The sequence below is a fragment of the Canis lupus genome, chromosome 25, assembly GCF_048164855.1.
Source record: "Canis lupus baileyi chromosome 25, mCanLup2.hap1, whole genome shotgun sequence".
Lineage (NCBI taxonomy): Eukaryota > Metazoa > Chordata > Mammalia > Carnivora > Canidae > Canis > Canis lupus.
In genome coordinates this window covers 254,821-267,097 of record NC_132862.1, presented here as the reverse complement: position 1 = coordinate 267,097, position 12,277 = coordinate 254,821, and the positions used below count along the sequence as shown (strand labels likewise).

At 38.8% G+C, this 12,277-nt stretch overlaps 1 protein-coding gene and 1 pseudogene across 1 annotated transcript; one reads left to right on the top strand and one right to left on the bottom strand.

The window, feature by feature from the left end:
• Positions 1-133: 133 nt before the first annotated feature.
• LOC140616760 (olfactory receptor 6C75-like) lies at positions 134-1,072 on the top strand. The gene has a single exon (XM_072797520.1). The coding sequence runs from the start codon at positions 134-136 to the stop codon at positions 1,070-1,072; it is 939 nt and encodes a 312-aa protein (XP_072653621.1).
• Positions 1,073-4,101: 3,029 nt separating this feature from the next.
• On the bottom strand, positions 4,102-5,061 carry LOC140616758 (glyceraldehyde-3-phosphate dehydrogenase pseudogene; annotated as a pseudogene).
• Between the last annotated feature and the right edge of the window lie 7,216 nt (positions 5,062-12,277).

Genomic DNA, 12,277 nt, shown 5'->3' with positions numbered 1-12,277 from the left:
TAATGCAAAAGACAGCAATGGTTTTTGAAATGTGTGTGTGCACGCTTGTGTGTGTGCCAGTTTCTTTTCTGTCTCATTTTTTTGCATCTATTTTCAGCTAAAACAGAGAATAGCATCAGAAAGAAGGAAAATCATGAGAAATCACACAAAGGTAACAGAGTTTATTCTTCTCGGGTTGACCGATGACCCAAAGTGGCAGGTTGTACTTTTCATATTTCTCCTGGTCACCTACATGTGCAGTGTGACTGGGAACCTGGTCATTATCTTCCTCACCCTTACGGATCCCCACCTGAAGACTCCAATGTATTTCTTCCTTCGAAACTTCTCATTCCTAGAAATGTCATTCACATCTGCCACAATTCCCAGATTCCTTGTCACTGTTGTGACGGGAGACAGAACCATTTCCTACAATGACTGTCTGGCTCAGGTATTTTTCGTCATCTTATTGGGGGTGACAGAGTTTTACCTCCTGACCGCCATGTCCTATGACCGCTACGTGGCCATCTGCAAACCTCTGCATTACATGACCATCATGAGCACCAGAGTCTGCATCCTCCTTGTCTTTAGCTCATGGCTTGCAGGATTCCTGGTCATCTTTCCACCTGTAATTCTGATGCTGAAGTTGGATTTCTGTGCCTCCAATATAATCGATCATTTTGTCTGTGACTCTTCACCAATTATACAGCTTTCTTGCACAAACACTCACTTTCTAGAACTCATGGCATTTGTTTTAGCGGTGGTAACGCTTATGGTCACCTTAACCCTAGTTATGCTCTCCTACACACACATCATCCGCACAATTCTGAGAATTCCTTCCACGAGTCAAAGGAAAAAAGCCTTTTCCACGTGTTCCTCCCACATGATAGTAGTCTCCCTCTCTTATGGCAGCTGCATCTTCATGTACATCAAGCCTTCTGCAAAGGAAAGGGTGAGTTTAAACAAAGGCGTAGCTGTGATCATTACCTCAGTGACTCCCCTCCTCAATCCTTTCATATATACCTTAAGAAACCAGCAGGTGAAGCAAGCCTTCAAGAACATGGTCCACAGAATAGTCTTTTCTTCATATAAATGAATGTCATTATGCAAAAATGTATAGATACCCCTGAAACCAGAGCGGAATGGAAATCCTTGGATTTTACTACGTAAATTCTTGAAACCCTTCATTTCGTTCTTTCACTTAAACATTCTTCTATATCATTAATGTCTCTTTTTCTTATTAGCTGAAAGTCAGGTCTTATCTATTTTAACTTATATAGAAAATGGCCAGTCTTCACCTGTGTCACTGAAATTTAGATGTCAATAACCTTTATTGTTTCTCATATCAAAGCAAGGTAGCTTATATATTCATACAAATAATCCATATTGCTGTACTATAAGAAGCTTACTTGAAGCCACAGACAAATATAAATTTTATTTTATATGCACTAAGTAAAAATGTGTATTTTAACTAATATCTCTAAAATTTCTCCTTATCACTAAGAAAAGAAAGTCTTTTGCTGAAGATTTCCCTATTTTGCCAATCATGTTAAAAGGGAAACTGTAGACTATAAAGGAAAAATAAGCTATCCTGATAAAATTCATTTTTATAGTCAGATAATTTCCATTGTTAAAAACCGGTCTTTTCCACTGACATGAAGAAAAATGACAAACTTAGACTCCGGGATGCAATGAGATGTAGCCTTCAGAGAGTATCTTGGAAATGATGACATATGACTTATTAGCTTTCCTCATCAGAAAATATCCATACTGTCTTTATCCTTCCATTGCCCCTTTCACAGCAGGTCGTACCTCCCTCACTCTTACTCAGGAGAATGACTCTTGCAGGTAACGGTTAAAATGCGTCCAAGTCTGGTTCCTGTAGTCAGTGAGCCCCTCAGCAGCAATGAATCACTAAACCAAATTGTTTGTCTTGGGACAATAGTTAGGAGTCTTACTACACAGTAAGTGGACTTGGTTTTTCATCTTAATTTCCTACATGGTCTGATATAGATGTTAAAGTGAAGAGCTCACCATCCATAGTCTTTTCTGGTTGCTCATAGACAAGACTGTCTGAGCACTCACCTGTTTCTTATCATTTTACGTTAATGGAATAAGTTACATTTTTTCCAAAGAGATATAACACAATAAAACCAGAAAGTGAAAGTTAAATAATTTATTGGATTATAAATTCTTTAATGGAGCAATTTGTAAAGAAACAAAATAATACAAGCTTGATTTTCCAGGGCTATACCAAGGAAGCAGAAGTGCAAAATAAAAAATCAGGAATGTGGAAAAGAATATGCAAATGTCAACTAAATGAATATATACTATATGTGTGGTATATATGATAGCGATACAGGAAGACAGGATAGAGAAGGGGGAAAATAAGAAGGTAAAGGAAAGTTGATCTTCTTGATTGACAAAAACTTCCCTGAGGAAATTGATTCTAACATTCACATTGTCAGAAAAATCCCTATAAATCTTTCCAAAACAAATATTAAATGTTTAAATTGAAATATTATTTTACAGTGTTATGAAATCATGAATTTTTACTGCAAATGTAATTTTGGTGAGAAAAGTATCATATATGTTGGAGCTCATGGTATTAGAGGCTTTCAAAAAGTATTTCTGCTCATATTTCACACTCACACTAATATTTCAAAAATACATTTCCTTGTTTTAAAGTACTAAGCAGTTTATAAATAAGCATTAATAATATTTTCTTAAGGAATCCACTGATTACATAGCTATTGATTTGTAGCATTTTTTTAATTTATTTTTTATTGGTGTTCAATCTACCAACATACAGAATAACATGCAGTGCCCGTCACCCATTCACTCCCACCCCCCGCCCTCCTCCCCTTCCACCACCCCTAGTTCGTTTCCCAGAGTTAGCAGTCTTTACGTTCTGTCTCCCTTTCTGATATTTCCCACACATTTCTTCTCCCTTCCCTTATATTCCCTTTCACTATTATTTATATTCCCCAAATGAATGAGAACATATAATGTTTGTCCTTCTCCGACTGACTAGCATTTTTAATGAGGGGCGAGTATTCCGAGTTGAGAGGAATATACAATATGAATGAGGCACAAGGTTATATCATTAACCATGTTACCAGAGTTCACAATCTAATGGGCTATGGCTTTAGCAAACAAATAAATGACTGAATGGATGAATAAGCAGTTGGCTCTGGCAATAATAAAAATATACCATTTTTAGTACCATCTCTTTCTCTCCAGATTCCTAAGGTGTCAATCTCACTGCTATGTGCCTTGTTAGGTTCCGTTTTCCAGAAGATATGGATCCACAAAGTATTTATGTCTCCTGTGGTTTCACTGGCATTCCACGTCTACAGTCTTTAATATTGAAAAATAGGATGAAACCAACAGCAATTTACTTGGACAAATTTCAAAAAAGGACCAACGTTCTTATAACTCTATTATTTAAAAAAGGAAGAGAAAAAGGAAAAATCATTAAAACATCAGAACAATTCTCCAAAGGATCTTAGATATAGGCATAGCTAGCTATACACACACATATGTATATGCATCTTCTATGTATAGAAATATTATAAGTATCTATTTATTTAGGATTTCATTTATTTACTTGAGACTGGGGAGATGGGCAGAGAGAGAGAGGGAGAAGCAGACTCCCCACTCACCAAGGAGCCCAATGCAGGGCTTGATCCCAGGACCCCAGGACTATGACCTGAACCAAAGGCAGACGCTTAACCAACCGAGTCACACAGGCACCCTATACCTATTTGTAGTTAAGTGTATGCATATAACATATATGAATCCATAGACACACATATTTGTGTTTGTGTGTATAGAATCCCAAACATTTTAGAACTTGAATTAAATCTTTATATAATATTTGAGACAGTATGTGTACTTGCACACATGTGTTTCTGTCAGAGTACAGCATACTTTATTGATGGTACAAGTCACAATAGGGCTCCCTGAGCTCCACTCTGTCTTCAAGGGGTCTGGATAGAAACTGTTTAGAGATCAGGAGATTCTCAGTGTGTTAGGGGATGAGTTGGGGCAAGGACTCTCCAGCAGCTGAGGGCCTCTCACTTATTCTTATGCTGTCAGTGGGGCTGGTGGTCCAGGGGGTTCTTACTCTTTGCAGGCCACGTGGGCCATAATGTCCAATATCCTGTTGCTGTAGCCAATTCATTATGGCACCAGGAAATGAGCTTGGTAAAGTCACCATTGAGGGCAGTGCCAGTCCCAGCATCAGAAGTAGAAGAGTGGGTGTCACTGTTAAAGTCACAGGAGATAACCTGGTTCTCAGTGCAGCCTAGGATGTCCTTGAGGGTGCTCTATGTTGCCTACTTCACCACTTTCTTGATGTCATAATTTTTAGCAGCTTTCTCCAGGCAGCAAGATAGATGCATCACTGACCCGTTGAGCGTGGGGACATGAAAGACCATGCCAGCGAACTTCCCATTTGGCTAGGGATGACCCTGCCCACAGCTTTGACAGTGCCAGTAGAAGCAGGGATGATGTTTTGGGCAGCTCCTCAGCTACCACACCATGTCCTCCCAGGAGGGCCAGTTATGGTTTCTGGGTAACAATGATGACATGGACTGTGGTCATGAGTCCCTTCATGCTGCCAAAGTGGTCATAAATGACCTTACTCAGAGGAGACAAAAATTGGAGGTATTTCTGACAACCTGGAGGGAATTGTCATACTTCTCATGGTTCACACTCCTCACAAACATGGAGGCATCAGAAGAATGATGGGTATAGATGATGACTCTCTTGGTGCCATGCTTCACACGAGCCCCAGCCTTCTCCATGGTCATGAAATGAATTCAGCAGCAGTACCACCCCATTTGATGTTGGCGGGTTAGCTGGAGACAGGCTTTCCATTGATAACAATTTTCTTATTCCCAGTATTGACTGTGGCATTGCTATTGCTATGGGTGGACTCATACTGGGACATGTAGATCATGTGGTTGAGGTCAATGAAGGTGTCATTGATGGCAACAATATCCACTTGGCCATAGTTCAATTAGCCCTGGTGACCAGGTGCCCAATATGTCTTAGTCGGGTTACTCCAACCTTCACCATGTCTCTGAGACCTGGCACCACACGAGAAGATGTGGCTTTCTGCCAGATGTGAAGGAACAGACACACAGTGCATGCACGTACTTTTGAGATGAATTAGAGATTTTAGTACAAGGGATGTTTCACTTCCAAATAAGGAGAGGAACTACTCATCTGCATATTCAATAAGTCAGACATTGGCATGACCATAGTAACCACATAAATACCCCCCTTTTCACCCCCTTGCTGAAGTCTAATATTAAAAATTACCATTCCCAATTTCAGAAATAACTCCTAAAAGTGTTTCCAAGCATCAGCCTGCATTGTCATCCAGTAACAAGTAGGCATAGAAGGCTTTTAGCATAGAGAAAAATAACTGTGAGTAAAACCATATGAAAATTATCTTTCTCTGATTGACTTATTTCACTCCTCATAATACCCTCCAGTTCCATCCATGTTGAAGTAAATATAGGTATTCATCCTTTCTGATGGCTGAGGATTATTCCATTGTATGTATATATACATATATATACATATATATTATGTTATTATATATAACACCAAATATTCCTTATCTTTTCCTCTGTCGAAGGACACCATAGCTCCTTCCACTGTTGGGCTAGTAATGAGTGCATATGATGAGATGAACACTGGGAGTTATACTACATGTTGGCAAATTGAATTTAATAAAAAAAAATAAAATAAAAAAAGAAAAATTCCTCTAGTTGCAATGCATACAATAGGTTGAAGGCAAATCAGGGTTTGCAAGGTTAAATCAAACAAACAAAAAATAACAAGATCCCTTTAGTAGATGTATGGATAAATAAACTTTGGTTTATTTGGTACATCTAGACAAGAAATAATTAGGAATATTAGAGCAAAGAAGAAATCATTTAAGGGGAAAATATAAAAACACTGGAAGTAAAAAAAGAAAATATCTGAAAAAACACTATCATCCAGCACATGTAAAAGTAAAAAAGAAAGGTCAAAGGAAAGAAGGAGAGAAAAGAAAGGAGAAAAAGGGAAAAGAAAATTTAAAAAGAAAGAAACAAGTAAAAGAGAATAAAAGGAAAACCAACTTCTGAAAAATCATGAATCTGGAACAAAGTATGAAAGACCACTTGGCAATTTCAGTTCTTAACGCACACACACACACACACACACACACACGGTGTTTACTTAAATAATAAATATTAAGCCATGACACAAAGAATAATGTAATCATGAAAACAATACTAAAAAGTAAAAGGAAACAAGAATATAAGAAAAAATTGTAAAGACTAATAATACAAGAAAGTTGCACAAAGATATAAACTAAGATAGAAGAACAAGTCAAATGAATAAAAACTCCCAACATTCTGATGTTATGTCATTTCAAAGCTGTAATTAATGGAGCACACATAAAGGAGCTTCTTCAACATTCAGAATGATTTTAAATGTCAGGGAATGATTTAATAGATGTGGAAAACAAATAATAGAGAGTTTACAATGTTGGAGTACAGTGTGCGGCAGTAGAGAAAGTAAGCAATGGAAAGGAGGAGAAGACACAGATACCTCCCAGGAGTAGGGGGAACAAGCACACTATAATTACAAAATAGATAGATCACAGATGATAGGCAGATGCTAGATAAATGATGGATGATAGAAAGGCAAAGAGATACACAGAAAAATCATATGTTAAACTATGATGAACAATGTGTAACAGTTATGGAAAAACAAAAACTAGAGATAAAAGTGATCAGATTGAATTGAGAAAAGCAATTAAAATGAATGATTGGTAACCTCAGTTTAATTTAAAAAAAACATTGGGGGCCCCTGGGTGGCTCAGTCGGTTAAGCATCGGCCTTAGGCTCAGGTCATGACCCAGGGTCCTGGGATCCAGCCCCAGGTAGGCTTCCTGCTCAGTGGAGAGTCTGCTTCTCCCTCTCTCTCTGCCCTTCCCCCCATCATGCTCGCTCTCTCTCTCTCAGCTATATAAGATCTTTTTTAAAATTACTAATTTTCATTATTTGTTGTGCCATATATCTTCTTTCCTCTTCATTTTTCCTTCTAATCACGGTATGTGTAAGTGGCAGTTAAATTTACCATCTATTCCACAGACGCTAATATGTCAAGGTAGGAGTCTAATGCAATTAGAGAAATATGTAGATATCACCCAAAAATTCTGACTTCGTTCTGAATGCAGGAAGTGCATAATATTTTTCTCTTTTTAAGAAAGAGTTGGAGGGTTTTTATTTTGTTTTTGATTTTGACAGTCCCGAGATTGATTGCTGGGTGTCAGAAGCAGAAATACATGTTTCAGAAGAGGCATGTTGCGGTTGGCTCTCAAAGTAGTAGGCTGTATTGATTTTTTTTTAAATCTAATATGCCTGGTGTTAAATTCCCCTTCCTAACGAAATGTTTATTACATTTATCTATCTATCATCTATCTATCTATCTATCTATCTATCTATCTATCTATCTATCATCTATCTATCTATCTATCATCTATCATCTATCTATCTATCATCTATCCATCATCTATCTAATGCATAAGCTCTATTCTGAATTTGGGGCTTGAACTCACAACCCCCAAATCACAAGTTGCATGCCTACTGACTTAGCCAGACAGGAGCCCCTCATTATTGAAATAAAGTTTTTCTTTTATGGTAGTTCTATATTTACAGAAAAAAACAACAAAGAGAGTACAGAGCACTACTACATATCCGTTGTCAAGCTTCCTACATTGTTAGCACCCTGCATCCCTATGGAATATTTGCCACAACCAAGGAAGCGAGGATGGGATATTACCACTAACTAAACTCCACACTTAATTCAGATTTCACAGACATTTTTTCCTCTACATGTCCTTCTGCTCTTCCAGGATTCTATCCAGGATACAGCATTAATTCTCATCTCTCCCAGGCATCTCTTGACTCAGACAATTTCCTCACAATGGTCTTGTTTGGATGACCTTATGTTTTGAGGAGCCCTGATCAAGTATTTGACAGAATGTCCTTCCATTTGGCTTCCTTTGATGCTTTTATCCCCCTAAACTGAGTGGATTGAAAGACTAGAGAAGTAGCTGTATAATTGGGTAGAAACCAAGGAAACGCGAGGGATGAAGTCCTTAAATGGAGTGTGGGTTCTGAGAAGAAAAACCACAGAGAAAAAGGGGCCTTTTTGTCACCTCATACCGGCAAATTCATACTATCAACAGGATGCAACAGGATGACATAAACTGTGGTCATCAGGCCAAGGTAGTGTTTTCCAGGTTCCTTCATTATCAAAGTATCTTCACAGCTTCCGTAACCCTCTGCCAGCACTTCACCTAGGGCATCTCAGACTCGGGCGGCTAAGCCCACTCTCTTGAGGTTGGAAGGTATCTACATAGGTTATTGGGAATTCTTCTGTACAAAAAATTTTTCTCCTCTGATTTCTTTTCAAATTATGATGTATCGTGGACTTGATATGTATGTTACACTTTGAGTTATCATACAATACCAGGTTCTTTATTTTATGTTCAAGTGTTTCCACCTTGGGTCATTGGACCTCTTTCAATTTGATGCCTGTGTCCTTTCAAAATGCCTCATGATTTTCTTTATGTTTTAAGGACTCTCCTACTGTCTGGCACTGGAAGATTCTTCAGGATCATCTTGAATGTCCCCTGTCCAACCCTAGCATCAGCCATTTGTGCAATCAATCTGCTTCCTTTGGCTGGAGAATGTGATCAGAAACCAGAATCACGTTGCTAGGTGTACTGGTTGCTACTGAGGTGTCATTGCCTCTAGACTCTCAACAAACACCCCCACACATGTATGTTTACATAAAATCTGTCATTATCTCTGCATCTGCTCCTCTGCATCAATGCTAAAGATGAGTTCATACCAATGTCCCCAACTCTAATCCTGTATCACACGATTCATCCTCGCCGTCTCCTTTGCTGATCTGTAACCTCCTATTTCAACAGTGAGAAATGTGATGGTGGCCATCACTGGCCATGCATTTTCTTGTTCCTCCTGGGACGTACCCACTCAAGCTTCATGACTGTAAACCTATCTCGCTGAGAAACAACATTACCAACCAGAATGCAGTGTCAATGCGCTGTTCCTTGTGTATTTATTTTTCTATTTTCCAGCCAGAAAGCTGTTTTTTAAAGTTACTTAGGCCAGCAGCTTTCTCTTCATTATCTTCCTTAAAATTATGTCGTATATTTGTAATGCAGTGTGATTCTGTGACCACAGCCTCCATTTCTTCCACGGATCCCCTGACTTCTTAAGTTTTAAAAATTTCTGTATGCAAGTATTCATTATTTGTGTCTTGAAGGTCTACGGGCTCTGACAGATGCATAGTGCCAAGGATCCACCACAGTAATACTGTTAAGATTAGTTCCACCACCAAATATCCCTTGGATTTCACGTGAACACAGGTTTTCAAATCAGCTAGGTAGATACCAAGGAGCACAAATTCTGGTTTACCAAAAATGTCTATTTTTAAGTAATAAGGAGCTGCCGCACTGTCTGCTCTATTCTTTTCCACCCTCATGAGTGATAAATGAGATTTCCTATTTCTCTACACCTCACCAATACTGAGTATTATCAAGTTTTGGATTGAAGCTATCTTATAGGTGTACCGTCCATTTTGAACATTCCATTTTTTTGTGGTATATTATATATAAATAATCTCTCCTCTCTCCTTCACTTGTCTCCATGTCCAGGGCTCCCCACCTCCACACGATTGTGATCCACTTCTCTCCAAAATCATATCTCTGCACCTCCTACCTTACACAATGTGGCCTCTTCTCTCCCTCGAGTCGTGCAACTTTTCCGCGAGCTTTCAGATCGAGTGCTAGGGTATTCAGAATGACCTGATTTTACCTAGCTGTGCAGGGGGTGAGGCAAGCCTAGGCTCCTCCTCCTCCTCCTCCATGTTAGCTCATTCCTTCCTATCACTAATGGTGACAACTTTTAATCAGCTCCATTTCTAGTTATCAAATCTCTGTAATAACTTTGTTTTCCTTTATAAAAAATAATACTTCTAATCTAATACTTGAGATAATCCTCACATTCATCCTGTTTTTCTTTCTTTTCATGGCTACAGTGATCATTCGAATTTAGAGCCTATCATCTCAATGAATATAAATTTTTAAATCCTGTATGATTATCTTCTCAGCATTCATATTTTCAAGTTTCCAGATATCTGTTTTCTAAAACACTATTTTAATTGTGTCATTCTTTTCTTAAGAGAAAAGATTGTACTTATTTATTGTGAGACTCTGAGGCTCCTTCCACAGTTTGGCTATTGTGGACATTGCTGCTATAAACATCGGGGTGCAGGGACCCCGGCGTTTCACTGCATCTGTATCTTTGGGGTAAATCCCCAGCAGTGCAATTGCTGGGTCAGAGGTCAGTTCTATTTTTATCTCTTTGAGGAACCTCCACACAGCTTTCCAGAGTGGCTGCACCAGTTCACATTCCCATCAACAGTGCAGAGGGTTCCACTTTCTCCACATCCTCTCCAGCATTTGTTGTCTCCAGTCTTGTTAATTATCCCCATTCTCACTGGTGGGATCTCATTGTGGTTTTGATTTGTATTTCCCTGATGGCAAGTGATGCAGAGCATTTTCTCATGTGCGTGTTGGCCATGTCTATGTCTTCCTCTGTGAGATTTCTGTTCATGTCTTTTGCCCATTTCATGATTGAATTGCTTGTTTCTTTGCTGTTGAGTTTAATAAGTTCTTTATAGATCCTGGATACCAGCCCTTTATCTGATACGTCATTTGCAAATATCTTCTCCCATCCTGTAGGTTGTCTTTGAGTTTTGTTGACTGTTTCTTTTGCTGTGCAGAAGCTTCTTATCTTGATGAAGTCCCAATAGTTCATTTTTGCTTTTGTTTTCTTGCCTTCATGGATGTATCTTGCAAGAAATTGCTGTGCCAAGTTCAAAAAGGGTGTTGCCTGTGTTCTCCTCCAGGATTTTGATGGAATCTTGTCTCACATTTAGATCTTTAATCCATTTTGAGTTTATCTTATCTTATCTGTATGGTGTAAGAGAATGGTCCAGTTTGATTCTTCTGCATGTGGATGTCCAATTTTCCCAGCACCATTGATTGAAGAGATTGTCTTTTCTCCAGGGGATAGTCTTTCCTGCTCTGTCAAACATTAGTTGACCATAGAGTTGAAGGTGCGTTTCTGGATTCTCTCTTCTCTTCCATTGATTTCTGTGTCTGTTTTTGTGCCAGGACCACACTGTCTTGATGACCATAGCTTTGCAGTACAACCTGAAATCTGGCATTGTGATGCCCCCCAGCTATGATTTTCTTTTTCAATATTCCCCTGGCTATTTGGGGTCTTTTCTGATTCCACCCAAATCTTAAGATGATTTGTTCCAACTCTCTGAAGAATGTCCATGGTCTTTTGATAGGGATTGCATTAAATGTGTAAATTGCCCTGGCTCACATTGACATTTTCCCCAATATTAATTCTTCCAATCCAGGAGCATGGACTGTTTTTCCATCTCTTTGTGTCTTCCTCAATTGCTTTCAGAAGTGTTCTGTAGTTTTTACTGTATAGATCCTTTACCTCTTTCGTTAGGTTTATTCCTAGGTGTCTTATGCTTTTGGGTGCAATTGTCAATGGGATTGACTCCTTAATTTCTCTTTCTTCAGTCTTTTGTTAGTGTATAGAAATGCCATTGATTTCTGGGCATTGATTTTGTATCCTGCCACGCTACCAAATTGCTGTATGAGTTCTAGCAATCTTGGGGTGGAGGCTTTTGGGTTTTCTATGTAGAGTATCATGTCATCTGCGAAGAGGGAGAGTTTGACTTCCTCTTTGCCAATTTGAATGTCTTTTATTTATTTTGTTGCCTGTTTGCTTAGGCTATGACTTCCAGTACTATGTTGAATAGCAGTGGTGAGAGTGGACATCCCTGTCTTGTTCCTGATCTTAGGGGAAAGGCTCCCAGTGCTTCCCCATTGAGAATGATATTTGCTGTGGGCTTTTCGTAGATGGCTTTTAAGATGTTGAGCAATGTTCCCTCTATTCCTACACTCTGAAGAGTTTTGATCTGGAATGGAGGCTGTATTTGTCAAATGCTTTCTCTGCATCTCTTGAGAGGATCCTATGGTTCTTGTTTTTTCTCTTGCTGATATGATGAATCCCATGGATTGCTTTACGAGTGTTGAACCAGCCTTGTGTCCCGGGGATAAATCCCCCTTGGTCATTGTGAATAATCTTGTTAATGTATTGTTGGATCCTTT